Raw genomic sequence first — 27,045 nt, forward strand, 5'->3', positions numbered from 1 at the left:
TTCTCATGCTTGTTCCTCCATTCTCTGCTCTCCTTCCAGTGAACAGAGGAAGTAGATTCCCCAGGGCATCCTTTGAAGACACACTTTCAAAAAGGAAGAGCCTCCAACAGCCTGGGGTCCTTATTGTTAGGCCATTACATGTTTGCTTCTGTTACTATAGACAAGCTTACCCTAATCATTCCAAGATCATTTGTCATTGATACCAAATAATTTCCTTTCTTCCCCTACTCCCTATCTTTACTAATCATAAATATACCAAAAAGTCCTCTTAACATTTACAGGTTACAATTCTAAATGAGCAAGATGAAGATAATAAGTACCTACAATTCCTAGAGGAAATGATTACTTTTTTTTTAAAATCAAGGTAACTCTAGTACAAGGACCTGACTACCCATAACAAGAACCACAAAGGGCAGTTTTCCTAATCTAGGTAATTTGCTGAGTTCCTAACCTCATCTTATTAGTTCCCCACAAGCCTCCCAGTTTTCTCTGAGGGACTCTGTGAAGATCAACAAGTAGACCAGTGGTTCTCAACCTTTTTTTGGCCATATCCCACCTAAGCATCTCTAAAATCCTGATGCTCCCTCCCCCCGTGACATATAATTATTATTACTCAAAAAGTGAACTCCTATTCACATGGAGGAAGCCTAAAAGGTCATTAACTTGGTCTAAACAAGCTTCCAAAGAACATGGCATCCATGAAAGAGAAAAATAAAAGAACAAAAGAACAGTTGAAGTACTACAGAAGAAATCACTAAGAAATTGTTTAAAAAAAATAATAATATGAAATGATATAAACAAATAGCAAATAAAGTTTCAAAACATATAAGAGAACTGAAATGCATAAATACGTCACTATATATTTATATACTCTATATGAGGCCCCTAGAACCATAAGAGATGCAAAAAATTCACTGTTAATAACTCATTCTCGAATTGCCCCCCTTAAAAATCAAATTGTCGCCCTAACCAGTTTGGCTCAGTGGACAGAGCGTCGGCCTGCAGACTGAAGGGTCCCAGGTTTGATTCCAGTCAAGGGCATGTACCTTGGTTGCAGGCACATCCCCAGTAGGGGGTGTGCAAGAGGCAGCTGATCGATGTTTCCCTCCCATCAATGTTTCTAACTATCTCTCTCCCTTCCTCCCTGTAAAAAATCAATAAAATATATTTTTTAAAAAATCAAATTGTCCCCCTGTGGGGCAAGTGCCCCACATTGGGAACCACTAAAGTAGACACTTTCCCTCTTATGCTTCCTGTGGAGACATCAGAGGTGCACTGCAATGTAGCTCATTATTATAAGGATTCAAGTACTTCACAGGTCAGGATACCACCTGTGAAATCTGAGAGCCCAATTTAAACACAGTTAACAGTGTTGTTCCTCAATATAGTAGAGAATATTTATTCCAGCCGGGAAGCACTCTGTCATAATAAAACCATCCCATATGTCTCTGAGATACTTGTCGTAATTATTCACATAACTATGTGTCTAATATGTGTCATATATAAATTATTATTACTAGCTTGTAGTATTAACAACTGTTTGTATAAGTGTCCCTTGATATGTCTTCTAGCCGTGGACTGAAAGCTCCATAGTCAGTGGGAGGGAAGAATGAGGAACACACTCAGTCCCATTATGCATAGTGCTCCATAAATAACTGCCAAATAAATGAACAACTGCACAGCTACAGCACTTTCCTCTGAAGGAGTGTAGGTTATCTTTGAAACCCTATACTATCTTATAGCTCCTAAAGGCTTCTTAGCTTTTAAAATTCTTTCACATTCTCTCATTTGATCTTCACACAATCTTACGATTGTGCCAATAATTAAACTGGGGTTCAGAGAAGACTTTCTTGAAGTCACAAAACAGCTTATAGGTGATGGAATGTAGGTCTTCTGACTCCCCAGGTCCAGTGTTCTTTCTGCTATAACATTCTCCCTTTCATCTTCCATGTTCAGAAATATTTGAAGCAGTTTCTAAAAACATCAGGTTTAATTTCTATGTTACTATTGTTTAGTCATTGTGCAATGTCATAACCAAAGATTTAATAATAAGCAAGTATATGGATAACATAATTATGGGGGGGAAATCACTAAATACTGTAGACTCAAACTGGAAACACTTTAAAAATATTGTTCCCAGTTCTAAAAGAAACAAATGCAGAAAGAAAACATTATAGAGCTAGCTCTTCCCCCCAAGTACTCACTCTTGATCCAATGCCAGGTCCTTCCCAGCATCACAGCCTACTTTTCTACAAACCCAAAAGGTCTAGGCTCCAGGCTCCATCATCCTTAGGTCCTCTCACAACCTGCAAACAATTGCTCCTTTCTTGGAGACACATTCACCTAATGTTGCAAACTAGCATGAAGGGAGCTTTTTTTCTATGTATGTTTCTCACAAGAAAATGAAGGAATAATCTAAAAAAAGAAGCCCAGCCAATGTGGTTCAGTGGTTGAGTGTTGACCCAAGAACCAGAAGGTCACTGTTCGATTCACAGTGAGGGCACATCAATGATTCTCTCTCACCATTGATGTATCTATCTCTCTCTCCCTCTCCCTTCCTCTCTCTGAAATCAATAAAAACATATTTTTTAAAAAGGAAAAACAAAAATGATCTTTTTTTTACATACTAGAACTTATTTTTATGTATTTGAATAGCTTTTCTACTGCCAATTCATTCCACAACCACTTTTAAGTATCCACTATGTCCAAAATTCATTATAAACACATGAGTGCTTCCTCTCTTGGCATATCTGGTGTCAAATGTTATTTTAGACACTGAAAATACAAAAATGAGTAAGACAGCCTGCCCATAAGGCAGCTACCAAACAAACACAAATTGCTATACATATGGCAATGTAAATTCCACACCAATGCACACAGGAAGTGCTATGACAGAAAGAAAAGCTAACAGAAAAATTGAAAAGGCTTTATGAAGAGCTCAGCCTCAAAAGATGAATAGGATTCAGTATGGCAAAAGAAACAAAATGTGCAAAAACAGAGACATGGCACAGCACTGATGTGGCGGGAAGTCAGGTTTCAACAAGAGGTTCACAAATGGGGAACAGAGTTGGAAAAGAAATTTGGAGGCACAGATTATAAATGTCCTTAAATACATATAACACTAAGGAAATTGGATGTTATCAGATAGGCAATTCAGAGAATCATCTAGCTCTTAAGCAGGGTCAATGCACAATCAAATTTGCACATTTAGAACAGTAACTCTGGAGGTAAGGTAGTCATGAAGATTGTCTAGAAAACAAGGCAGAACCTGAAGCGAGTTGGTAAAGTCTTGAGAGCAGTGGCAGAAATAGGGAGCAGGAGGCCCCTACCTGGGTTGCAGGAGGCAACCAATTGATGTTTCTCTCTCCCCCTCCCTTCTACTCTCTCTAAAAATCAATGGAAAAAATATCCTCGGGTGAGGTTTAACTAAAAGGAAGGAAGGGAGGGAGGAAGGGAAGGAGGTAGGAGGGGAAAGTGAAGATCAACAAGTCTTTTCTAACAAGACGGGACGAAAAAGATGAAAAAGAACAAAGAGCCGAAACTGGTTTGGCTCAGTGGATAGAGCGTCGGCCTGCGGACTGAAGGGTCCCAGGTTCGATTCCGGTCAAGGGCATGTACCTTGGTTGCGGGCACATCCTCGGTGGGAGGTGTGCAGGAGGCAGCTGATCGATGTTTCTCTCTCATCGATGTTTCTAGCTCTCTATCCCTCTCCCTTCCTCTCTGTGAAATATCAATAAAATATATTTAAAAAAAAAAAAAAAGAAAAAGAAAAAGAACAAAGAAAACTGAAATTTCCAGTACAAATGTCATTAACTACATTAAGGAGTAAAGGAAAAATAGTGCTTTTCTTTTCATCACTTTTTCCTGGAATGGGAGGATGGAAGGTTTCAGTTTTGAAAATAGCTTTTTGTTTTGTTTTGTTTTAAAGTTATCTGTGGCATGCCAGGTAAAGCTCCAAGAGGCACTTTGAAATATGAGACTGGTCCTCAAAAGACATGTGAATGACAGTTGAGACAAGATTTGAGGTGCTTTAGTGAGATGCTTTTAGAAGTAGATGACTCCATAGCCAGAAGGGCAAAGACAGAACCAAATTCAATCTTCAAATAAAATCAGCCCAGGAAGGATAGAGGAATGTAATAACCAGAGAAAAGATAATGGCAACAAATATGAAATTAGAGCTCTAAGTCTAATACCAACTGTTTGGGGTTCACACACTCACAAATGACAAAACATGTCAAATGATCATGACATCAATAACCACATCAATAACCAATTTACACTGGTAAATGCTACATAACCATGAAATACAACACAGGAGAAAGGAAAGCGGACAGACAAGGAGCAAATCATAATGCCAACATGACTACATGCAAAATGAGACAGTAAAAGCCAGACCACAAACTCCAAAAGCTGCACCAAAAAAATGGGCAACCTAACTGGAAAATCAGCAAGATCCCAGTTAGCTCCCTGTACACCAAGCTTTTAATCCAGAAAATCACAGCTGTGGACAGATTCACATACATTATCATCTAGTTATCTGAAGAGGGAATACAGATCAGAATCCTATATAATAACGAGGTAATATGCAAATTAACCCTCACACCCTCACAAGATGGCTGACTCCGACCAGGCCAGCAGAGGGGTTAGTGAGGGACGACCAAACGACTGAACAAGTAGACTGCGTGGGGCGACCAGGCCAGCAGGGGGGTCAGTAAGGGACGACCAAATGACTGAACAAGTAGGCTGCGTGGGGTGACCAGGCCAGCGGGGGGGGGGGGGGGGCATGAGGGGCAACCAGGCCGGCAGAGGGGTAGTTGGTGGCGATTAGGCCAGCAGGGGGGCAGGGGCAGTTAGAGGCGACCAGGCAGGCAGGCGAGTGATTAGAAGCCAGCAGTCCAGGATTGTGAGAGGGATGTCCAACGGCTGGTTTAAACCGACAGTCGGATATCCCCCAAGGGGTCCCGGATTAGAGAGGGTGCAGGCTGGGCTGAGGGACCTCCCCTGCCGTGCACGAATTTTGTGTACCGGGCCTCTAGTAAGTTTATTAAAAGGACAAAAGAGACAGAGTTGCATTTGACACCAGTTAAGTAACCAATCATCTGGATTTAAAAGAGTTTTCCCATTGTGCAACGAATGAATCCCAATTTTGTTTTTTAAAAATCAGGGAAACTGGAAGCATAAAGCAAGAGAAGGTAAGGTGACTTTTAATAAGGATGTGAGGGAGCATTAGTAGCAAAAAGTGCAAAACTTCCATTTGTATTGACTCCAACAGCAGCATGTTGTTACTTGGCATGTTCTAAAACTTCATGCATTGCAAACCACTTTCATGCCTTCCTGTTTTTTGAAGTAGCAAGACACAATGGAACAAAAACTTTGGCAAAGTTGATATTGGACCTAGTTCTGTCTCCAATGACTGTCCATATTGCTCAGGAAATTAACCAAATTCAATATGTTCACTGGTAAAATTGGCTTGTTTTCATAGGCCCATACCAGAGGTCTTTTTCTTCATTTTATCTCTCAATTTATTTTAGCACAGGGCTAGGCACTAGCAGACACTCACTAGGTGCTACCATCCTTCCTCCCATGGGACTTCATTATCTACTAGAGGCCCGGTGCACAAAATTCGTGCACAGGGGCGGGGGGGGGGGGGGGGCGGGGGGCGGGAGGGGGGTGTTCCTCAGCCCAGCCTGCACCCTCTCCAATCTGGGACCCCTCAGGGGATGTCCCGGCAGTCGGACATACCTCTCACAATCCAGGACTGCTAGCTCCCAACCACTCGCCTGCCTGCCTGATTTCCCCTAACCACTTCTGCCTGCCAGCCCGATCACCCCCAACCACTCCCCTGCCAACCTGATTGATGCCTAACTGCTCCCCTGCCAGCCCGAGTGCCCCCAACTGCCCCCCCACCCCCCCCCACCCCAGCCTGCTCACCCCTGACTGCCCTCCCCTGCCGGCCTGTTCACCCCTAACTGCTTCTGCCTCGGCTCTGCCACCATGGCTTTGTCCAGAAGGACACCGGGAAGGTCTCCGGGTCTAATTAGCATATTACCCTTTTATTAGTATAGATACTTCCAGTGGCAAAATCACTAACTTTAGGCTTCAGTTTCTCCACCTGTAATGAAGGATGCCTTACAGGGTTGTTTGCGGATTACATAATTAAAGTGCTTTGTATAAAGCGCAATATATATGTAAAGCGTAATTGTTTCTAGGTCTGGCAAATAGTAGCAACTCCCGTTTTATATATAGAGGAACTGAGAACCAAGAGGTTTAAATGACTAGTACCTAGTAAGATCTGGGAAAGAACACCTACTCAAATCCCTTCCATCACCCCATATACCTTGCTCAGATATCAAGGTATCTTCTACAAGCTCAAGGTCTTCCCACATCACCTAAATTTTTCTTAATATTCAGGTAGGGGGTAAGCAAGCTACAAATGAAAGAAGCAAAAGGACACAATAAAATGACTCGCCCAAGGTCAAAAAACCAGAGTAGAAAAGGAATGCTTGCCTGCCGGCAGCCCAGGCCACCTCCCCCATGACTCCCACAACACCGAGAAACGAGCTCCCCACTTCCCGGACTCAAGGACACTGTGTAGGGGCGCCCTCCGCTTCCAGCGTGCCAGTCCCGCCGCGCCCCTGCAGCTCACCCACCGTGGACAGCCCGGGCGAGATCCCCACGCTCCCCGCAGACCCCCCTCCCCCACCCCGCCCCGAGATCCCGGACCCTCGCTCTCAGGACCCCAAAAGGTTAAGTGTTCACAGCGCGGGGCCCCGCCTGAGCTCCCAGCCACGTCCGCGGCCTCACGCACTATGGCGCTCCGGACGGGGGCTCCAGCCACAGCCGTCGCCTCCGGGACCGGGCCGCCCGGATTCCAGTCCCGATGTCCAGAGGGTAGCGCTAGCCAAGCAGGCCTTGGACTTCCTCTGACAGCTCCGCGCCGCCGCAGCCCGGGAAGAGCCCGCCTACGGGACTGACGGACTTCCCCCCGGCCAATCGAAACGCACGCGCGGAGGGGGCGCGGCCACGGCTTAGAGGCCCCTCCCCGTCCGCACTTCCGCTAAGGTGAAAAGACCAGTGGAAACTTTCCCAGAGTTCCTCCGAGCTCTTGGGGCCGGTGGGACTGCAGCGGTGGGGCGGAGGCTGGCTACGGCCGGGTGTTGGAGTGGCGGTGGGTGGGGACGCGCGAGGCCCCACCCCGGCTCCTTTACTGGTATCTCGTGGGCGCTGAGCTGCCATTGGGGCCCCTCACCAGTGCAGGCACCGCGCTGACCCCTCCCCTGGCAGCGATTCAGAGCCGGGCGCCCTGGCGCGGAAGAGCACGGATTCCGGCGGGTTCGACGACAACTACCTAATGTTTTGCCCAAAATGAAACCAGTGCGGTCGGCAGCCGCGCGTCTTCGAACACGGCTACGCCCGCACCTGGAGCGCGCGTTCGGGAGGCGAGTTGTTTGCAGGGACACTAACCACCCCGCGTAGGGAGGCGCGGCTCTGCCCCTAGAGCGCGGTCCGGAGAGGGAAGCGTAGGGCAGGGCTGGGGACTTGGTTACCTAGCCTGGCCCCGGTGGCCATGGCGGCGCCCCGGGACGCGAGGCGGTTCTGCAGGCTGGTGCAAGAAGGTCGACTGTGCGCCCTGCGGGAGGAACTGCAGGGAGCGGGGCCCCCCAGCTGCCCGGGGCCGGCGGGAGACACCCTGCTGCACTGCGCCGCCCGCCACGGTCGTCTGGACATCCTGGCCTATCTGGCCGAGGCCTGGGACATGGACATCGAGGCTGCCAACCGAGACTACAAGCGGCCTCTACACGAAGCTGCTTCCATGGGTCACCGGGACTGTGTGCGGTACCTGCTGGGCCGAGGAGCCGTGGTCGACTGCCTGAAGAAGGCTGACTGGTAGGTGGCAGGAGTTCCAGAAAGACACCCCTTAAGCCCCTTTCCGCAGAATCATATATTCCCATGTACTTTTTCTGCCTCTACAGCATAGCTTCTCATTAGAGCACATTGTTCCTACCCTTGGGAGTCAACTGTTTGGTCCCGAGAGTTGCTTCTCCTTTATAAAGCAGAGAACAGTACAGAATATGATCAAACAGATAGAAGAATATCAGTGAATATAACATGAGCCCCAGGATACGAAGTTCTTCTGGGGACATCTGGTAAATGATTACTTCACCAATGGCATTGATTTAACTTTTTAAATTTTGAAGTAGCTATATAGGTTCACAGAACATGACAAAGAAATGTTCAGGGAAGTCCCATGTGCCCTTCCCCTAGGCTCCCCCAACATTAACATCTTATAGGTTACACTACCATAACAGAACTAAGAAATTGACATTGCTACAATTAATAAACTTATTCACATTTCATCAAATTATACCTACACTTATATGTATGTGATGCTCTCTGTATGTGTAGCTTTGCATAACCACCTCCACAGTCAACATACTCACCTTTACCATCACACAAAACAATTGCATTTTGTTAGACCAATATTGTTTTCAGTACTCACTTAGAGGTTATGAATCTGGCAAAATTCATAACAAAATGAAATTCTTGCCTACACAGAAGACAGCCACATAAAGTAAAGTACATTTTGCCCAAGGGCGGGGGGGAGTAGGCCTGGTTGTGTTTTCAGGGTTGCACTTGGCTGTGACTAAGCACAAGACTGCTTTTCTTGTGCTGCTGGTAAGCTGACCTAAAGACAGTTCCAAGAGGCATAGACCTCATATACTCCTCAAAGCAATAATTCACATAAGGAAACAGCCAAAAACAAAACAAAACACTAAAAAGACGAGGTTCATATGATTATGTATTTGGGAAGTGTATAATCACAGTGAGACATTTTTGCCCATTCTCTCTTTTTTTTTTTCTTTCTGAAATACCTTACCTGCTTTTCCAATGATCCTGCCTTGCTCAAGATTCATTCCCTTCATGAGGTTCTTGAAAATTCCAGCCTTCATTTATCTGTTTGTTTTCCTCTTAATTTCTCATTCACTGTTATTACTACATTACCCCTCACCCCCCCCAAAACAAAAGTAGTGTTGGTAATTAACTAATATAGCAACCTTACAAGATAAATCTTAAATGAGACTTCAGAGATCACCCAAGTATCGTGAGCTCCCACAATGTGCCAGATATAGGTTCTAACCCTGGGAATGAGGAGGTATACAAGACCTGCCGCTGCTTTTCAGAAATCATAGCTCCCTCGTTTTGCAGATAAAAAAAAAAAAAGCTCATGGAAGTGAAATGGCTTACCCCAAATCATTCATGTGGCAGAAGAGGAAGACCAGAGCCACCTCTCTTGATATAGTTATAATGTATTTCACTCTCCTAAAGTTGTGGACACAAGTCAGTACAGAAACTTGTTGTAATCACACTGTTTCATTTGCTCCACTAATGTATGTTTGTTTAAGCTAGGTGCAGTGTCAAATGCTCTTTTTAAACTCTTTTTCAGCACAATATAATTAACTAGAGGCCCGGTGCATAAATTCATGCACAGGTGGGATCCGATCTGCGCGGGGGGGGGGGGGGGGGGGGGGGGCCTGGTTGAACTCCCAGTTGAGGGGACAATTTGCATATTACTCTTTTATTATATAAGATAGGATAAGTGGTTTCTGACTAAAGTAAGTGGGATAAGTCCAGCAGAGTACCTTTTATGCAATACTAGAGGCCCGCTACACGAAGAGATTCGTGCAATAGGCCTTCCTTCCCTTGGCTTCCAGCACTGGTTTTCCTCCGGCACCCGGGACCCAGGCCTTTGCTCCCACCGGAGTCTGCCTTCTTCATCTTTGCTGCAGTCTCAGGCCAGAGTCTGCCATCTTTGTCTTCGCTGCAGACTCCGGAGTCTGCAGTCTTCTCTTCGCTCCTGTAGATCCCTTCAAGGCCCCCCTTCCCCCCTCAACGCCCTCCCTCTCATAGCAGGCGTCCTGCCCCGCCTGGCCACTCCATGCCTGGAGCAGCTGGGCAGCCGCCATCTTTGGCCTTCTAATTTGCATACTCACTCTGATTGGCTGTGGGCATAGTGGAGGTACGGTCAGTTTACATCTTTGTCTATTATTAGGTAAGATTCTTCAGGACAGACTTTATGATTTGGACTACTTCTGTCCCAATTCAGTGCCATACTAGAAACTAGCCCAGAAGCAGCTTTGCCTCCTTGGTATCCCCCTTTTGTAGGCATGCCTACATCACAATCATTTTCCTCTTATTTCACCCAGAGTCCTCAGGGCAGGCAAAGTAGTTGAAAGTTTCCTGCTTCCCAAATCCCTGAGTCCTCTAGGTTTTCCATCTCTACCAAGGATGTGTGTTTTTCTAAAGACCTGGTTGTACCCTTGTAATGTCTCAGCTACCCTTCTATCTGACAGCTTGTCCTCTTTGGCCTTAGGACTCCTTTGATGATGGCTTGCACAAGGAAGAATCTCGAGGTGATCCAGGACCTTGTAGAACATGGTGCAGATCCACTTCTGAAGAACAAAGATGGCTGGAACAGTTTCCACATTGCCAGCCGAGAAGGTGACCCTCCAGTCCTCCAGTACTTGCTCACCATTTGCCCAGATGCCTGGAAGACAGAGAGCAAAATTAACAGAACTCCTCTGCACACGGCAGGTATGGCCTGGAGCTCTGCCTCCCCCAACACTGCAGAATGGCATCGAGTGGAGGGTTTTGGAAAATAGCGGTTGGTGAATAAGAGCAGCTTTGGGATATTTTGGCATACACTTAGTTTCTAAAGCTAATGTCACTTGGTACTTAACATGCACTTCTTTCTTGTATTCACTTTTCATAAATATCAATCTTAGTCTTCCCAGCTAGTTAGATGGTATGCTGGTTTTTTTCCTCACTAAGTCTTTGGCCTTGGGCAAGGAGCCTAGTCTCTTGAGCTAGTTTCAACAGCAAGATAATGATGACAATGATGCCCAAATCGCAAGGTTGTTTCAGAGTTTAAGGAGCTGGATGTAGCTAAACCCCTTAGCACAGTGTGTGACGTATGAGCACAGAATGGGCTGTTGCTATTTTTATGATCATTTTCACATTGTTTTTATTATTAAAGACAGGAGGAAAAGAGACAGGGTTTTTGTTTGTTTGTTATTTGTTTTTAATATATATTTTTATTGATTTCTGAGAAGAAGAGGGGGGGGAGAGAGAGAGAGAGAGAGAGAGAGAGAGAGAGAGAGAGAGAGAAAGAAAGAAAGAGAGAGAGAAGCATCAGTGATGAGAGAGAATCATTGATCAGCTATCTCCTGCATGCCCCCTACTGGGGATTGAGCCCTCAACCTGGGCATGTGCCATGACCAGTAATCAAACTGTGACCTCCTGGTTCTTAGGTCAACGCTCAACCGCTGAGCCACACCAGCTGGGCAAGAGACGGGTTTTTGGTTTTTTTTTTGGGGGGGGGGTAAATATTTTATTGATTTTAGAGAGGAAGGGAGAGTGAGAGAGAGATAGAAACATCAATGAGAGAGAATCATTGATTGGCTGCCTCCTGCACACCCCCTACTGGGGACCGAGCCCGCAACCCAGGCATGTGCCCTTGGCTGGAATCGAACCTGGGACCATTCAGTTTGCAGGCCGACGCTCTGTCCATTGAGCCAAACCAGCTAGGGCAGAGACGGTTTTTAAATATACTCAGCAATACCTACCACAGCACTATCCATTAAATAAATATAGGTGCTTATAATTAAATACCTGAGTGTATTTGACTTATCTAGTGATAATGTCAAATATAAATTTAGGGTATTTTTCTTGTTTTGAGTAATTAGTCTTAATTCTGAATTATCTATTTATAGATTATTTTAAATTAGTAAAAAGCAAAGCTGCTGTGGCGTAAGATGAATTGGATATTAATGAGCTTGAGTCCAGATCAAGAAATCTAGAAAATAATCTTTAGCCTTCTAGAGAGTTCATTGAATTAGAATACAGGGCTTTTAATTTCTCTAAAAATCAATACCTGTGGCATGACATAGTTTAGGAAATATGCATACAATTGTTTTAGCCACAGTGGGCAGGTAAGAACCAAGGAATCCTTTTGCAAGAGTGAACATAAGGTTTTTCTGTTCACAAATTGTTTGACTAGATCCCCTTTTGGAGAAATAATACCCAGTCATTTACACAAAGTAGTGATGCACAGATAGTCAAAAGCTTTATTATTGACCATAGTTATTTTTAGTAGTAGAATTAAATTCCTGGTTATTTTGTCACGGATTACTCTTAAAATGTTTTACATTTCCTGGGCAAAAACTGCCTGGCTCAACTGAAAAGTGAGGAGATAGATAAGTTTAGGATTGAAAATTTTCTATAAAAGTGTTCATAAAGACAAGATAATCAGTTTTGGCTATGGACCTATTCAATATCAACGTCATTCTTTACCAATTATCCAGCTAGATTTTTATTAATGTACCTACTTTAATTGCCCCTTCCTGTAAGTCATAGCTAAAAAGATGGGACAGAGACCAGTGCCAGGAGGAAAGAAGCATTTTATATGTGCACCTAAAAACTCTAATTCTCAACTCTCTTCTCCCAGCAATGCATGGCTGTTTAGAGGCAGTAAAGGTGCTTCTTCAGAGGTAAGAACAAAACAGCAGATTGAGGAAGACATTTGCTAATCATGACAGTTAATGTCAATGCTACTTAAAGAGCTCAAGCAAATTGTTCAGGAGCAGCTAAAGTACCAAAAGAGCAAAGGACATAGGCAGATAATTTAAAGAACGTAAAACAAAAATAGCTAACAAATTTGAGAGAAAGCCATTTATTTGTCCATTCAACAAGTATTCATCTATTTATTCAGTGCCTATTATGAATTGTACCAGATGCAGGGGTTACAATAGAAATGAGACAATGTTTTTTCCTTATGGAACTCACAGACACTGCACTAGTTGTATGAATCTGGTGGCCATTACGAGGAATTGCAGGATCCTTGCAGAAGCATATGACAAGAAGACCCAACTTGGCATAGGAGTGAGGAATCTCAGCCCCAGTGTCATTTAAACTATGAACTGAAGAGTCATATTTAAACTATGACCTGAGGAGGCTGAGAGTGGGAGGCAGGGGGTCTTCAGTCAGAGGAAACAGTACTCAGGGATGCTCATCCTGGGAAAACCATAGTGCATGTAAGAAACTGAAAGAAGCTCAGTATGTGTTGAAGCCTATAGTGAGGGGGAGAATGGTTTGGGGTGAGGCTGGAGAGGAAGGGCAGGTTTCAATCAGGTGGTACATTATAGACTATGGGAAGGATTTTAGGTTTTATTTTAAGCATATAAGATGCCATTGAAGGGATTTAAGCAGGGTGAGTAGAATAAGAAATTTGCATTTTTCAAAGATCCTCTAGTTGCAAAATAGCAAATGAAATGGAGGAGAGGCAAGAGTGGGTGCTTCGAAAGCTGTTGGGAGGCTATTGTAGTTAAACGGGAAAGAAATTATAGCTGGACTGTAGGGATGAAGGAAAAGATTTGGAGATACTTCAGTAGAATCAGTAGATCTAGGTGAATGATTCAATAAAAGGACTCGGGGAGAAGGAAAGGGCAAGGATGACTTTCAGGTTTCTCACTTAAGCAGCTGGTGCTGGTGCCATTTACTGAGGTAAAGAGCAATGGAGGGGGAGCAGGTTTTGTGTGAAAAGATGACACGTTCACTTTGGGACATGTTGAGTTGCATGTGCCTGTGAGACATCCAAGCAAAAATGTCAAGGGAGCAGATAGAGACACAGATATGAAGCCCAAAAAACAGGTATGGGCTAAGATACAAATGTGAGCTTCATCAACAAAGAGATAATAATTGAATTTTAAGAGTGGAAGAGATTACCTAAGTAGACAACGCATAGTAAGAAGAGAGGAGGGCTTAATGCAGTGCCCTGAAAGCATCGCTTATGTGTAGGGCTTGCCTACTGCAAATTGGAACATACTTGATTGTCAGCAAATTTATAAATATTCATTCATTGAACAAACATTTTTGGAAGCATCTCCTATGTGTTAGGTGCTGGGTGGTAAGCAAAACAAATGCAGTCCTTTTCCTAACAACCTATAGGCTGATGTAAAAGCCAAGTATCAAAAGGCAATCAAATACCATCCTATCTAATAAAAGAATAATATGCAAATTGACTGTCACTCCAACACACAAGATGGCTGCCCCCGTGTGGTCAAAGATGGCTGCCACAAGATGGCCAGCAGGGGAGGGCAGTTGGGAGGGACCAGGCCTGCAAGGGAGGGCAGTTGGGAGCAATCAGGCCTGCAGGGAAGGGCAGTTGGGGGGGACCCAGGCCTGCAGGGGAGAGCAGTTGGAGGGTACCAGGCCGGCAGGGGAGGGTCATTGGGGGAGACCAGGCCTGCAGGACAGAGCAGTTAGGGGTGACCAGGCCTGCAGGGGAGGGCAGTTGGCAGGGGGACCAGACCAGCAGGGGAGAGCAGTTAGGGGCGATGAGGCTGGCAGGGGAGGGCAGTTAGGGGTGACTGGGTCGGCAAGGGAGGGCAGTTGGGGGGGACCAAGCCTGCAGGGAGGGCAGTTGGGGGCGACCAGGCTGGCAGGAGAGGGCAGTTAGGGGCAATCGGGCTAGCAGGGAAGCAGTTAGGCATCAATCAGGCTGGCAGGGGAGTGGTTAGGGGGTGATTGGGCTGGCAGGCAGAAGCGGTTAGGGGCAGTCAGGAAGGCAGGCAGGCGGGCAGTTGGGAGCCAGCAGTCCTGGGTTGTGAGAGGGATGTCCGACTGCCCGTTTAGGCCTGATCCTATTGTATCGGGCCTAAATGGACAGTCGGACATCCCTCGAGAGGTCCCAGATTGGAGAGGGTGCGGGCTGGGCACATCCACCACCCCCCCCCCCCCCCCGCACGAATTTCGTGCACCGGGCCTCTAGTAAAATTACAAATTGTAATACAGGTCGCTCTGTTTTCTGAAAGTTTGCATTATGGGGGAAACAGACATGCTGTTGAAAAGCTAAGTTCTAATATTGAGATGGGGAAAAGAGAGAGTGCTGCAGATTTTCACAGACTTCACCTATATATAAGACCTACATTAGTACCTTTTTTCACTAATCAAAAGAATCTGAAGAGGATTTTCACTTTTACATGAAAAGCTGTTACTATAGCAATGCAGGTATTTCATAAAAGTGAAATGGCACATGTAATGCAAACTTTCAGAAAGGTGAAGATACTCATTGCTTTATGCCATTTTGGCTTACAAAAAGTTTTGTTAGAATGCTCTACTTTCAGCTAGTGGGGGAAACCTGTAACGCTAAGAGAAAAAGCATACAATGGCATGTGGAAGCAAAGGTACTGTTGATGCAGGAGAAAAGACGGGCCTCTGTGAAGTCACAGAGCTGTGATTTGAAGAATGCATTGGAGTTTGCCAAGTGAAGAATGGAGAAATAATTTCTAAGCAGAGGGGATCAGCAAGTGCAAAGGCAGCAAAGAGCTGGGCAAATGAAAGAGCAGGAAAAAGGCAGGACCATAAAGAAGGTAGGATAGAAAAGAAATTAAGACAAGTAGGATCATGAAGAAGGTAGGAACAGAAGATGATCAGACTGGTAGGAGGTGAGACTGAGAAGATAGGACAGGAAGTTGAGGGTAGGAACGCAAAAAGGGAGATTTGATGGAGAAGAAGGTGGGACCAAGGAGACAGTAGGGCAGGTAAGATAGGATGGTGAAGAAGGTAGGACTGAGAAGAAGATAGGACAGGTTGGACCATGAAGAAGATGAAACATAAGAAGATAGGACAGGTGGGAGGTGAAACTAAGAAGATGATAGGGCAGGTAGGACCAGGAAATAAGCAGGTCCTAGAAGAAAGAACAACCATGAAGAAGGTAGGTTACAGTAAGCACAGAGTGGTGGGTATGTGGGCAAGAGAAACCTGGAGAGGTAAGTTTGTGGGACGTTATCTTGACCACTAGAGGTCATGCTGAAGTTCCAAATTTTGTGCTTTGTTTTTGGGACGTACTAGTTAAAGGTTTATAACAGGAGCAGCCATACCCAAATTGCATGGTGAAAAGATTATTCTGGTAGCTCTGAGAATGAATTAGCAGGGCAGAAGCCAAGATGAGAAAAACAGGAAGCTATTATCTATTGATTTGGTCCTAAGGGGTAAAAGCAGTGAAAGAGAGAAAAAAACAATTAAAATATTTTGAATGCAGAATTGAGAGGTAATAGATTGGGTTTGAGGGCTAAGGGGTGATGTCAAGGTTCCTGGCATGAGAAGTTGGAGAAATTGTAGTCCATAATATGGAACGACTTAAGTTTAGAAGAGGAACAGATTCGCTGGGGGAAACCGACATACTGTTGAAAAGCTAAGTTCTAATATTGAGATGGGGAAAAGAGAGAGTGCTGCAGATTTTCACAGATCATTTGTAGGGCATGTCATCTACTACAGGTGGTCAAGAGTCAACTGTCCATTGGGTATGAAGCAGTGGCTCTTCTCAGTTCTGTTATTTTGGGTTTGGGCTCTAGGTGTCAATATGAACCAGACTGCAGAGACAAGTGTGGCCTCACACCCTTTATGGATGCAATTCAATGTGGGCACATCAACATAGCCAGGCTTCTCCTCGAAAAACATAAGGTACAGCAATGGTTTGGTATTTTCTATGAGTTTTAGGTCATAGGATAAACAGAGATCATAGTTATTCAGATCCTGGGTTCAAATTCCAGCACTGCCATGATCCCCCTGTGGGACCCCTTAACCTCTTTAAGCATCAGTATTTCCATCTGTAAAGTGGTGACAAATTTTAATTCTTCAGAGGGTTACTCTAAAGATTAAATAATATAATATACATGAAGCAGTTAGCAAAATGTTTTCTTTTTTAAAAATTGATTTTAGTGAAAGAGGAAGAGAGAGAGAAAAATTGATGTGTTGTTCCACTTATTTATGTACTCACTAGAGGCCCAGTGCACGAAATTCGTGCACTGGGGGGGGGATCCCTCAGCCCGGCCTATGCCCTCTCGCAGTCTGGGACCCCTTGCGGATGTCAGCCTAAGCCGGTAGTCGGACATTTCTCTCGCAGTCCAGGACCCCTCACTCCTTACCGCCCGCCTGCTCACTGCTCCTTACTGCTGCCGCAGAGGCGGGAGAGGCTCCCGACACTGCCGCTGTGCTCGCCAACAGTGAGCCCGGCTTCTGGCTGAACAGCACTCCCCCTGTGGGAGCACACTGACCACCAGGAGGCAACTCCTGCATTGAGTGTCTGCCCCCTAGTGGTCAGTGTGCATCATAGCAACTAGTTGTTATGATTGTTCTGCTTAGACTTTTATTGTATAGACTAGAGGCCCTGTGCATGAAACTTGTGCACGGAGGGGTGGGGAGTCCCTCAGCCCGGTCTGCACCCTCTCCAATCCAGGACCCCTCGGAGGATGTCTGACTGCCTCTCGCAATCCAGGACCGCTGGATCCTAACCACTTGCCTGCCTGCCTGATCGCCCCTAACCACCTCTGTCTGCCTGATCACCCCTAACCACCTCTGTCTGCCTGCCTGATCGCCCCTAACTGCTCCCCTACTGGCCTGATTGGCCCTAACTGCCTCTGCATTGCCCCGCACCTGGGACTCAAGATTCCCTCCTCCTGCCGGTTGCAGGCACCTGGGACCTGGGCTTCCCTCCCTCTGGCCAGCCGCAGGCACCCAGGACCCGGGCTGGCTTTGCCCGGCCTGGCCACAGCCACAGGGGACAGTGGGCAGGCGGCTTTGCCTGAGCTGCAGCCGCAGGTGCCCGGGACCACGGGGCAGGAGGTTTGTCCCTCTCCTAGGCCACAGCCCCAGCTGCTGGCACCCCGGACCGCAGGGCAGGTGGCTTGTCCCTCTCCCGGGCCACAGCCCCAGCTGCTGGCGCCCCGGACCGTGGGGCGGGTGGCTTGTCCCTCTCCTGGGCCACAGCCTGGCTGGTCCCCATTCCTCTCTCACAAGCTCATTTGTGCCTGGCTGGTCCCCATTCCTTTCTCCCCAGTGTTGAGTGTCTGAGCTGTTACAGCATGATGGCGTGAGGGCATGATGACCATTTGCATATTAGCTCTTTATTATCCTATATAATAAAAGGCTAATATGCAAATCAACCGAACAGCAGAATGACCGGTCACTATGACATGCACTGAACACCAGGGGGCAGATGCTCAACACAGGAGCTGCCCCCTGGTGGTCAGTGTGCTCCCACAGGGGGAGCGCCACTCAGCCAGAAGCCGGGCTCAAGCTAGCTAGCACAACTGCAGCGGTGGGAGTGTCTCCTGCCTCTGTGGCAGCGCTATGGATATCCGATTGCCAGCTTAGGCCCACTTCCTGTGGGGAGCAGACCTAAGCTGTCAGTCAGACATCCTCTGAGGGCTCCCAGACTGTGAAAGGGTGCAGGCCTGGCTGAGGGCCCCCCCCCCCCCCCGCCGAGTGCACGAATTTTGTGCACCAGGCCTCTAGTATAGGATAAGATTGGTTGATTCTTGTATGTGCCCTGACTAGGGATCAAACCCGCAACCTTGGCATATCAGGATGATGCTCTGACCAACTGAGCTACCTGGCCATGGCAGCAAAGTAACAGTAGCTGTTTTACAGTAATAAAAACAAACCCCACTGAGTGCATTTTTGGCACACTTTAGATCATTGAATCTTAACCATTTTTGTTTGTTTATAGAGTCCTTTAAGAATCTGACAAAAGCTCAATAATAAAGATTAAAATAATAATAATAATTACCACAAAAAAAAAATAATCTGACAAAAGCTATTTAACATAGGCCCAGAAAAATGTACATAGGCAACAAATTGTAGCTAAAATGTCAGAAGGTCCATGAACCCAGGTTTCTCTGCTGCTTATTTTTGTTCCTATCTCTCCCTAACCTACTAGGCTTGCATTTGTGCTGAGGATTCCCTGGGGGCCCAGGCTATACACAGGGCAGCAGTCACTGGGCAGAATGAAGCCATCCGATTCTTGGTCTCTGAACTTGGCATTGATGTAGATGTGAAAGCAACATCAACCCACCTTACAGCACTTCATTATGCAGCTAAGGTTTGTTTCTTTTCATAAGTTTCTGCTTCCTTAGACTTGCCTTCCTCTACTGATAAATAGCTCCACTGTCCTATTGCTTTGACTCCATCTCTGGAAGAAAAAAAGTTGCTCATGCTATGCTCCTAAAATGTTAAAGGAAGCCCTGCATCCCTTTAAATAAAAACCTACCTTTATTTGTTGCTAGGTAAAAACTGAAAACACCCTTTATTCCATTCAATGCCTGGATTTTATGTTTCATCCCGCCCTTTTTTCGTCTTCAAGAATGATGTTTTTTGAAGCCGTAAAAATCCATTATATTAAATTCCTAGCCCTCTCTCCTAATAAGAGATTTCAGAAGTTAAAATTTTTTAACTGAGGGAAGGGAGTTGCATTTACCAGCCTCTCTAACGTATAAAATATGTTAAGACATGCAAAAATTTTTCACTACAGCCTGGCTTGTGTTGCTCAGTGGTTGAGCATCGATCCACGATCCAAGAGATCCCTGGTTCGATTCCTGGCTAGGGCACATGCCCGGGTTGCAGGCTCAATCCCCAGTGGGACGGTGCAGGAGGCAGCCGATTGATGTTTCTCTCTCATCAGTGTTTCCATCTCTCTATCCCTCGCCCTTCTTCTCTCTCTAAAAAATCAGTTTTAAAAATATTTTAAAAAAGGAAAAAATCTCACTTAATAAAAATCTTATTTTAAAAAGTTTTCCTCCTGTTTTAAATAATAGGAGTATTTGCTTATTATCTTTAACATGATTGGCTACTTGCCTTTACTTGTTTTTCTAGCAACAAGACTGTTTTCTGATAACCTACACACCTTATTTTTTTTTTTAAATAAATCTTTATTCAGATTATTACAATTATTTCTCCTTTTTCCCCCCATAGCTCCCCTCCACCCATTTCCCACCCCACCTTCTGCCCTTACCTCCCCCCCACTGTCCTCATCCATAGGTGTATGATTTTTGTCCATTCTCTTCATGAACCCCCCTTACCCCTTTCCCCCGAGAATTATCAGTCCACTCCCTTTCTATGCCCCTGATTCTATTATATTCACCAGATTATTCTGTTCCTCAGGTTTTTAATTCACTTAATTTTTAGATTCGCTTGTTGATAGATATGTATTTGTTGTTCATAATTTTTCTCTTTACTTTTTTCTTCTTCCTCTTCTTTAAGAATACCTTTCAGCATTTCATATAATACTGGTTTGGTGGTGATGAACTCCTTCAGCTTTTTCTTATCTGTGAAGCTCTTTATCTGCCCTTCAATTCTGAATGATAGCTTTGCTGGGTAGAGTAATCTTGGTTGTAGGTTCTTGCTATTCATCACATTGAAAATTTCTTGCCACTCCCGTCTGGCCTGCATAGTTTCTGTTGAGAAGTCAGCTGACAGTCGTATGGGTGCTCCCTTGTAGGTAAGTAACTGTTTTTCTCTTGCTGCTTTTAATATTCTCTCTTTGTCTTTTGCTCTTGGCATTTTAATTATGATGTGTCTTGGTGTTGTCCTCTTTGGATTCCTTTTGTTTGGGGTTCTGTGGGCTTCCTGGACTTGTAAGTCTATTTCTTTCACCAGGTGGGTGAAGTTTTCGGTCATTATTTCTTCAAATAGGTTTTCAGTATCTTGCTCTCTCTCTTCTTCTGGCACCCCCATAATTCTGATGTTGGTACGCTTGAAGTTGTCCCAGAGTCTTCTTACATTATCTTCAACTTTTTGGATTTTTTTTTTTGCTTTTTGCTTTTTCGGTTGAGTGTTTTTTGCTTCTTTGTATTTCAATTCTTTGACTTGATTCTTGTGTTCCTCTATTCTGTTTTTGGGTCTCTGTATAATATTTTTTATTTCAGTCAGTGTATGTTTAATTTCTAGTTGGTCCTTTTTCATATCTTCGAGGGTCTCGTTATATTTATCGGCCTTTTCTAGGATATTCTTAAAAAGTCTTATAACCGTGGTTTTGAATTCTATATCCAGTCGTTTGTTTTCCTCCATTTCTTTCGTTTGTGATCTGATTCTTTGACCCCGCATTTTCACTGATTCCCTGAGTTGGTAAGGTAGATATTTGTGCTAGATTTCCAATATGGCCCAGTGGGTCTGCTTCCCCATTTAACCTGAGGTGGACACTCTTGGTGCACCCCTTTGTGGACTGTGTGTACAGCCTTGTTTTAATTAAGTCTTTATTGTTGTTGGTATCACTGGGAAGAATTGACCTCCGGGCCAGTTGGCTGTAAGGATCAGCTGTGTCTATGCTGGGAGAAGTTCAGTGCTGGAGACAGCCTTATAGGATTAGCTTGCCAAATTGCAATAGCCTCTGTGCTCAGCTTGGATGGGGTGGAGTCTCAGTCTTGGCTTCCTGTCAGCCTTGCCCTTGCGCGCATGTGCGCTTTCAGTCCTCCGCCTTCCCCGGCTCCCGAGTCTCCGCCCGAGAGTCCAGACTCCCCCCACAAGAGCGTGGGTCCCCAGGGGCTCGCCTGGAACTGGGGTTCACTGCAGTCAGAACTGGGGCTCAGTGCAGTCAGAATCCTCTGACTCCCTTCCACTAGGGAAAGCCTGTGGCAACTTCCGCAGCCTTTGTGCGCACTGGCGCACGCGCGCGTGCGCACTTTCAGTCCTCCGCCTTCCCCGGCTCCCGAGTCTCCGCCCGAGAGTCCAGACTCCCCCCACAAGAGCGTGGGTCCCCAGGGGCTCACCTGGAACTGGGGTTCACTGCAGTCAGAACTGGGGCTCAGTGCAGTCAGGATCCTCTGACTCCCTTCCACTAGGGAAAGCCTGTGGCAACCTCCGCAGCCTTTGTGCGCACTGGCCCGCGTGCGCCTTCAGACTTCTGCCTTTCCCAGCTCGAGTCTCCGCCCGAGAGTCCAGACTCCCCCCGTAAGAGCGTGGGTCCCCAGGGGTTCGCCCGGAACTGGGGTTCAGTGCAGTCAGAACTGGGGTTCAGTGCAGTCGGAGGCTTCCTTCCCCCTTCCGCCAGAGAAAGTCAGCCAGGCTCTCAGCCGCCCTTCCTCTCTGCGCGCACAAAGACCCTTTGCCGTACCTCCAATTCTCTGTGAGCTTTTCTCTTTCCTTCTAGTTGTAGAATTTTCACTCAGCCAGCTTTCCTGTGGTTCTGGATGGTGTCCGTTCTGTCTTTTAGTTGTAGTTTTGAAATTGTTGTGCGAGGCAGCAGTTTAGGTGTTTACCTATGCCGCCATCTTGGTTTCTCCACACCTTATTTTTTTAGCAATTTTTTTAAAATCTTTATTGTTGAAAGTATTACATATGTCCCTTATATTCCCCCATTAACCCCCTCTAGTCTGTCCCCTCACCCTGACCTACACACTCTTGCCTGCATTCCCCTATGAGAAAGTGGTTAGATAAATGGCGGTGAGCTAAAAAAATGACCTGTGGCCACAGCAGGGGGTGCAGGAGAGAGCTGTTGGGTCCACCCACAGGAAGATTGAACCTACAACCTTGACTTTGGTCTCACCGCATACTAATGAACTAACTGGCTAGATAGAAAGTGTATAAATTGCCTCATGAATGATAATGCCAGCTATGATGAAAGTCCCATTCAGGAGAGGTGACCATCTTTTCTAATTTATCTCTGCCCTAAAGATTTTAGCAAAGAGTGTATGTACTTGGGAGAATTTGGAATTGTGTGTTCTGTATAAGTCACAATACTTACACTCATTACACTGAAGGAAACCCAACTGTATTAGTGGGTAATTTGGCCTCCAAAGTTGACCATCTATTTTCTAATAACTGAATATCACCGAAATCTATCTTTAATGATTTATAGTGGAGTTTGAGAGTGATGTAATGATTTTTCCTTTAGATACAAAAATATAGTTTTAGCAATTGAGTATTTTAGAAAAATGACCTAATATATACATTCATGTTTATGTTTAAAGGTGCTTTAAACATAATGATAATGAGTGATAATGAGTTTATTTCACTCCTCAGGAAGGACATGTGAGTACAGTTCAGATGCTCATTTCCTTGGGTGCTGACATCAACTCTAAAGATGAAAGAAATCGATCAGGTACAGTTTCTTTGTGCCTTGGAAATTATTTTTCAGTGGAATATAAACAATACATGCACTTTTTTATTGTTGTTATTAATCTTCACCCGAGGATATTTTCTCCAATGATTTTCAGAGATTGTGGAAGAAAGGGGGAGAGATGGAGAGAGAGAAATCGATTGGTTGCCTGCCCCAACCCTGGCCGGGATCAAGCCTGCAATCGAGGTACATGCCCTTGACCAGAACTGAACCTGAGACCCTTCAGTCCTTGGGCTGACACTCTATTCACTGAGCCAAACTGGCTAGCGCTACATGGACTTTTAAAAACATTGGTTTTAATATTATTCCTCTACTACCTCAGCAACTTTTCCTTAAAATTACATCTCCAAATAGAACTGTTGCTGTTACCATAGCAATGATGATGACTACTACTCATTATTACTGCTGTTATTGTTGTTTTTATCATTTTAAACTACAACAGTATATGTGACATAAAAACACTTTATATTGTCATGATGCCACCAGCTATTCAGGTATTTTATAGATGCTTCATAGATCATCTCTCTTTTAAGTGTATTTAAAGACTGCAATCATTATAGTTTTCTCAATTTAGAGCTCAGAAGGATATTTTCAGAGCTAATTCTTTAAATTCATACTTTAGAATAAACCTCAATAACATTCTCTGTGTCGTGGCCATCCTTCAGGAGTTTAGTGGAGGCTTCATGATACTTCAAAGACTCATAGAAAACTATTCACTTTCAGGCCACAGAGGATGGTCCCCAAGTCCAGGGACACAGACTTTCTCCTAAAGACTGGAGCAGGAGCCAGGGTCCCTTCAACGCTAATTTCTAATCAGAACAGGAAGATCTGTCATCTCTTTTTCTTTTTGTCATATCATTCTCATTCATGGTGATACTTTTACCGAGAGAGTTCACAAAACTTTGAAAAATTTTTCTGTATCATTTAAAGTCTCCTATTTCTCTGCCCTAACGGGTTTGGCCCAGTGGATAGAGCATCGGCCTGCAAACTGAAAGGTCCCAGGTTCGATTCCGGTCAAGGGCATGTACCTTGGTTGCGGCCACATCCCCAGTAGGAGGTGTGCAGGAGGCAGCTGATCAATGTTTCTCTCTCATCGATGTTTCTGACTCTCTATCCTTCTCCCTTCCTCTCTGTAAAAAATCAATAAAATATATTTAAAAATAAATAAATAAATAAATAAAGTCTGTTTCTCATAAACTTGCTTTGTTGCTTTAGTCAAATCTCTTAAATCCTCTCCAGTTGGTCTTGTTATTTTTAAGTCTTTCTATCCCAATCAGCTTAAAAGGAAAAATGTTTTAATCAACTATGGGCAAAGTCACACAGAGGGATTGTGGAAATATAAAACCTGTACAATTGAAAGAATCGATATTTTCATTAGGAGCAGCCTACTGGCCAGGTCTGTATTGCTTTGGGGATCATGCACTAAGTTTGTGTGACTTCTCTCTCTGCTTAGCCCTACACCTGGCCTGCGCGGGTCAGCACCTGGCCTGCATCAAGTTTCTTCTGCAGTCTGGGCTGAGGGACTCCCCAGACATCACGGGTACCCGGGCTCAGCAGCTCACACGGAACACAGACATCCTTCAGTGCTTCAGCCACAGCATGACGGCATGAGGGTGTTTCTAAAAGGCAGTAAGACTCATGGTAACTTATATCCTGCTGCTTAAGTCATTACCAGGTTCAGTGAAATCTGCGGATAGTTGCTGTCCTCTGCCCTCCCTCCCCTGCACTCTCCACCGCAGCTGAGATTCCCAGAGGATGTGGACACTGGCTTCCTAGATGGAGGATGGGTACACTAAAAATCTCTCCTTACCTGCATTACATTTTTTGGCCTTCAAATGGATTTAGATGATGTTTGTGAGGTCAGCGTCTGGACTCCTTAGCAAGCATGTAACATGCAGGAATATAATATAGTATACATGCTTTTATGTATATACTAGAGGCCTGGTGCATGAAATTCGTGCACTGGGGGGGTGTCCCTCAGCCAAGCCTGCACCCTCTCCAGTCTGGGACCCCTCGGGGGATGTCTGACTGCCGGTTTAGGCCCAATCCCAGGCTCACAGGGATCGGGCCTAAACCGGAAGTCAGACATCCCTCCCACAATCCGGGACTGCTGTCTCCTCTAACAACTTGCCTGCCTGCCGGCATGATTGATACCTAGCTGCTCCCCTGCTGGCCCAATCACCCCCAACTGCCCTCCCCTGCTGGCCATCTTGTGACAACGTGGGGGCGGCCATCTTTTGGTGGCCATCTTGTGACAACGTGGGGACAGCCATCTTGTGGCAGCTATCTTGTGACAACGTGGAGGCAGCCATCTTGTGACCATCTTGTGATGACGTGGGGACCACCATCTTGTGACAACGTGGGGGCCGCCATCTTGTGACATGAGGGTGTGAGGGTCAATTTGCATATTGCCTCTATTATATAGGATTTGTACATATATATGAAATGTTTTATAGTAAACATTATATGGTAAGGCAGTAATATTAAAAATATAGCAAATTACTGTTCATTTGAGCCATAAATAATTGTCCTGTTTACTTTCTTTCATAGGCATTTTCTTGTTACATGGTTTAATTTGTTTTTGTAGCCAGAGAGAAGTGCTTACAATCTGTTTTATTTACACAGACATTTTCAAGGAATTTATGAAAATGTTTCTGTAGTCTAAGCACTGCTAGTTAAGCTATGTTATGGTCTTGAGGTTATTTCTTTTTTATTAGACAAGTTCTGTATTGACTCTCTTTAGGTAATTAATACACCTAAAAAATGAACTTAGGATAATTTCAAAACTTTTCTATTACCGCAGTTAAGGAAGGGGTTTATTGTTAAAGCCTGCAGGTCACATTTTCTGTTGTATGCTGTCTGCCATCAAGGCCTGTGATTGTGAAGGAATGAACACTTTTTGTACCTTTTAAGAAATTTGTAGCAATTTAAACATGTTGAAGACAGGATGAGACTTCAAGCATTTGGATTCTCTTCCTTTTATTTATTTATTTATTGTATCATTTTCTCTGAATTGAGGAGGATATTAATTAGTCTAAGTCAATCTGTTGAAAGATCGAATGCATCCATCACAAGCAAGACCTGTTCTCCTTGTTTAGTATAGTCCCATGAAAGCTTGTCACACATCTAGCTATTCTCAGCAGTGTACTGTGCTGGGTGAACAGCTAGAAATTCCAGTTCTTTATTATTCCCAGATGGAACTAACTGAGTCCTGTACCCAACAATCAGATAAACATACTTGATTACACTGAGTGGCCAGATGATTATGATCTCTGAACGCATAATAATCTGGCCACTCAGTGTGTGTGTGTGTGTGTGTGTATTAGAGGCCCAGTTCATCAATTCGTGTATGGGTGGGGTCCGGCCAGCCTGGCCAGGGGGAGGGGACATGGGCAGTTGGCCGGCCTGCCTGCTGGTCGAACTCCTGGTCGAGGGAACAATTTACATATTAGCCTTTTATTATATAGGATATATACTGAGTGGCCAGATTATTATGCATTCAGAGATCATAATAATCTGGCCACTCAGTGTATATAATCTTGTCTTGTGACCTCTATATTACATGCTGCATCTGCACTGATTCAAGCTGTAGTTACATTTCCTGTGGCTTCAGAGACGTCTGTGTGTCTGCCCTTTGGGTCTGAAGATGGCCTGTTACATGCAGGCAGGATGGAAGATCAGTCTGGTGCTGGCCATCTCATCCCTTCAGCACACATGTGAAGCAGCTTTTTATTTGCAGTGACTATATGTGAGACCGTTTCACATCTGTGGCTTTGCTTCTAATGTACCCCCTTGTACTAGCTCACCACCCAGCTGCAATGAGGGAAATCTGGTTACACGTTTGTTCCCAGGAGTTTCAGAGATGGCAGGAATGATGATAATGTCAATTGTGACAAAGATAGTAGTGATGATATAATCACAGTCTTACTGTATTAAAAATGTTAATGACAATAAAAATAATTAGTATTATTCCCTACGTCTAGTTATAGGTACCTTTCTCACTTCTTTGGGTCTTTACTTAAAAGTCACCTCAGTGAGGCCCTCCCAGGCCACCCAATCTAAAAATTTTTTCTCTCCTTCAGCATTTTATATCT

At 44.9% G+C, this 27,045-nt stretch overlaps 2 protein-coding genes across 5 annotated transcripts in view; one reads left to right on the forward strand and one right to left on the reverse strand.

The window, feature by feature from the left end:
• FBH1 (F-box DNA helicase 1) overlaps nt 1–6,972 on the reverse strand; it is a 49,933-nt gene extending 42,961 nt beyond the window's left edge. Inside the window, exon 1 of one of the 2 annotated variants that reach the window (XM_080669663.1) lies at nt 6,809–6,972. Coding sequence is in view for 1 of the 2 variants with exons in the window: in XM_080669661.1 (XP_080525787.1) it covers nt 6,809 (1 nt within the window). In the remaining variant the exon portion in view is untranslated. The remainder of the gene's footprint in view (nt 1–6,808) is intronic. The other variant, XM_080669661.1, reaches the window with a different exon arrangement.
• Nucleotides 6,973–7,050: 78 nt separating this feature from the next.
• On the forward strand, nt 7,051–25,470 carry ANKRD16 (ankyrin repeat domain 16). Of its 3 annotated transcripts, none has more exons than XM_080679350.1 (7): nt 7,051–7,887; nt 10,373–10,593; nt 12,506–12,548; nt 16,413–16,521; nt 18,779–18,940; nt 22,855–22,933; nt 24,405–25,470. In XM_080679350.1, the coding sequence occupies exons 1-7, from the start codon at nt 7,568–7,570 to the stop codon at nt 24,560–24,562; spliced, it is 1,092 nt and encodes a 363-aa protein (XP_080535476.1). In that variant the 5' UTR covers nt 7,051–7,567; the 3' UTR covers nt 24,563–25,470. The 3 variants fall into 3 exon arrangements, with proteins under 3 accessions (XP_080535476.1, XP_080535477.1, XP_080535475.1); XM_080679351.1 differs by lacking the exon at nt 24,405–25,470 and adding an exon at nt 23,675–24,085 and having other exon boundaries at nt 7,089–7,887; XM_080679349.1 differs by lacking the exon at nt 24,405–25,470 and having other exon boundaries at nt 7,198–7,887; nt 22,855–23,267.
• The last annotated feature ends 1,575 nt before the right edge of the window (nt 25,471–27,045 follow it).

This window comes from Plecotus auritus, assembly GCF_963455305.1.
Source record: "Plecotus auritus genome assembly, chromosome: 1".
Taxonomy (NCBI): domain Eukaryota; kingdom Metazoa; phylum Chordata; class Mammalia; order Chiroptera; family Vespertilionidae; genus Plecotus; species Plecotus auritus.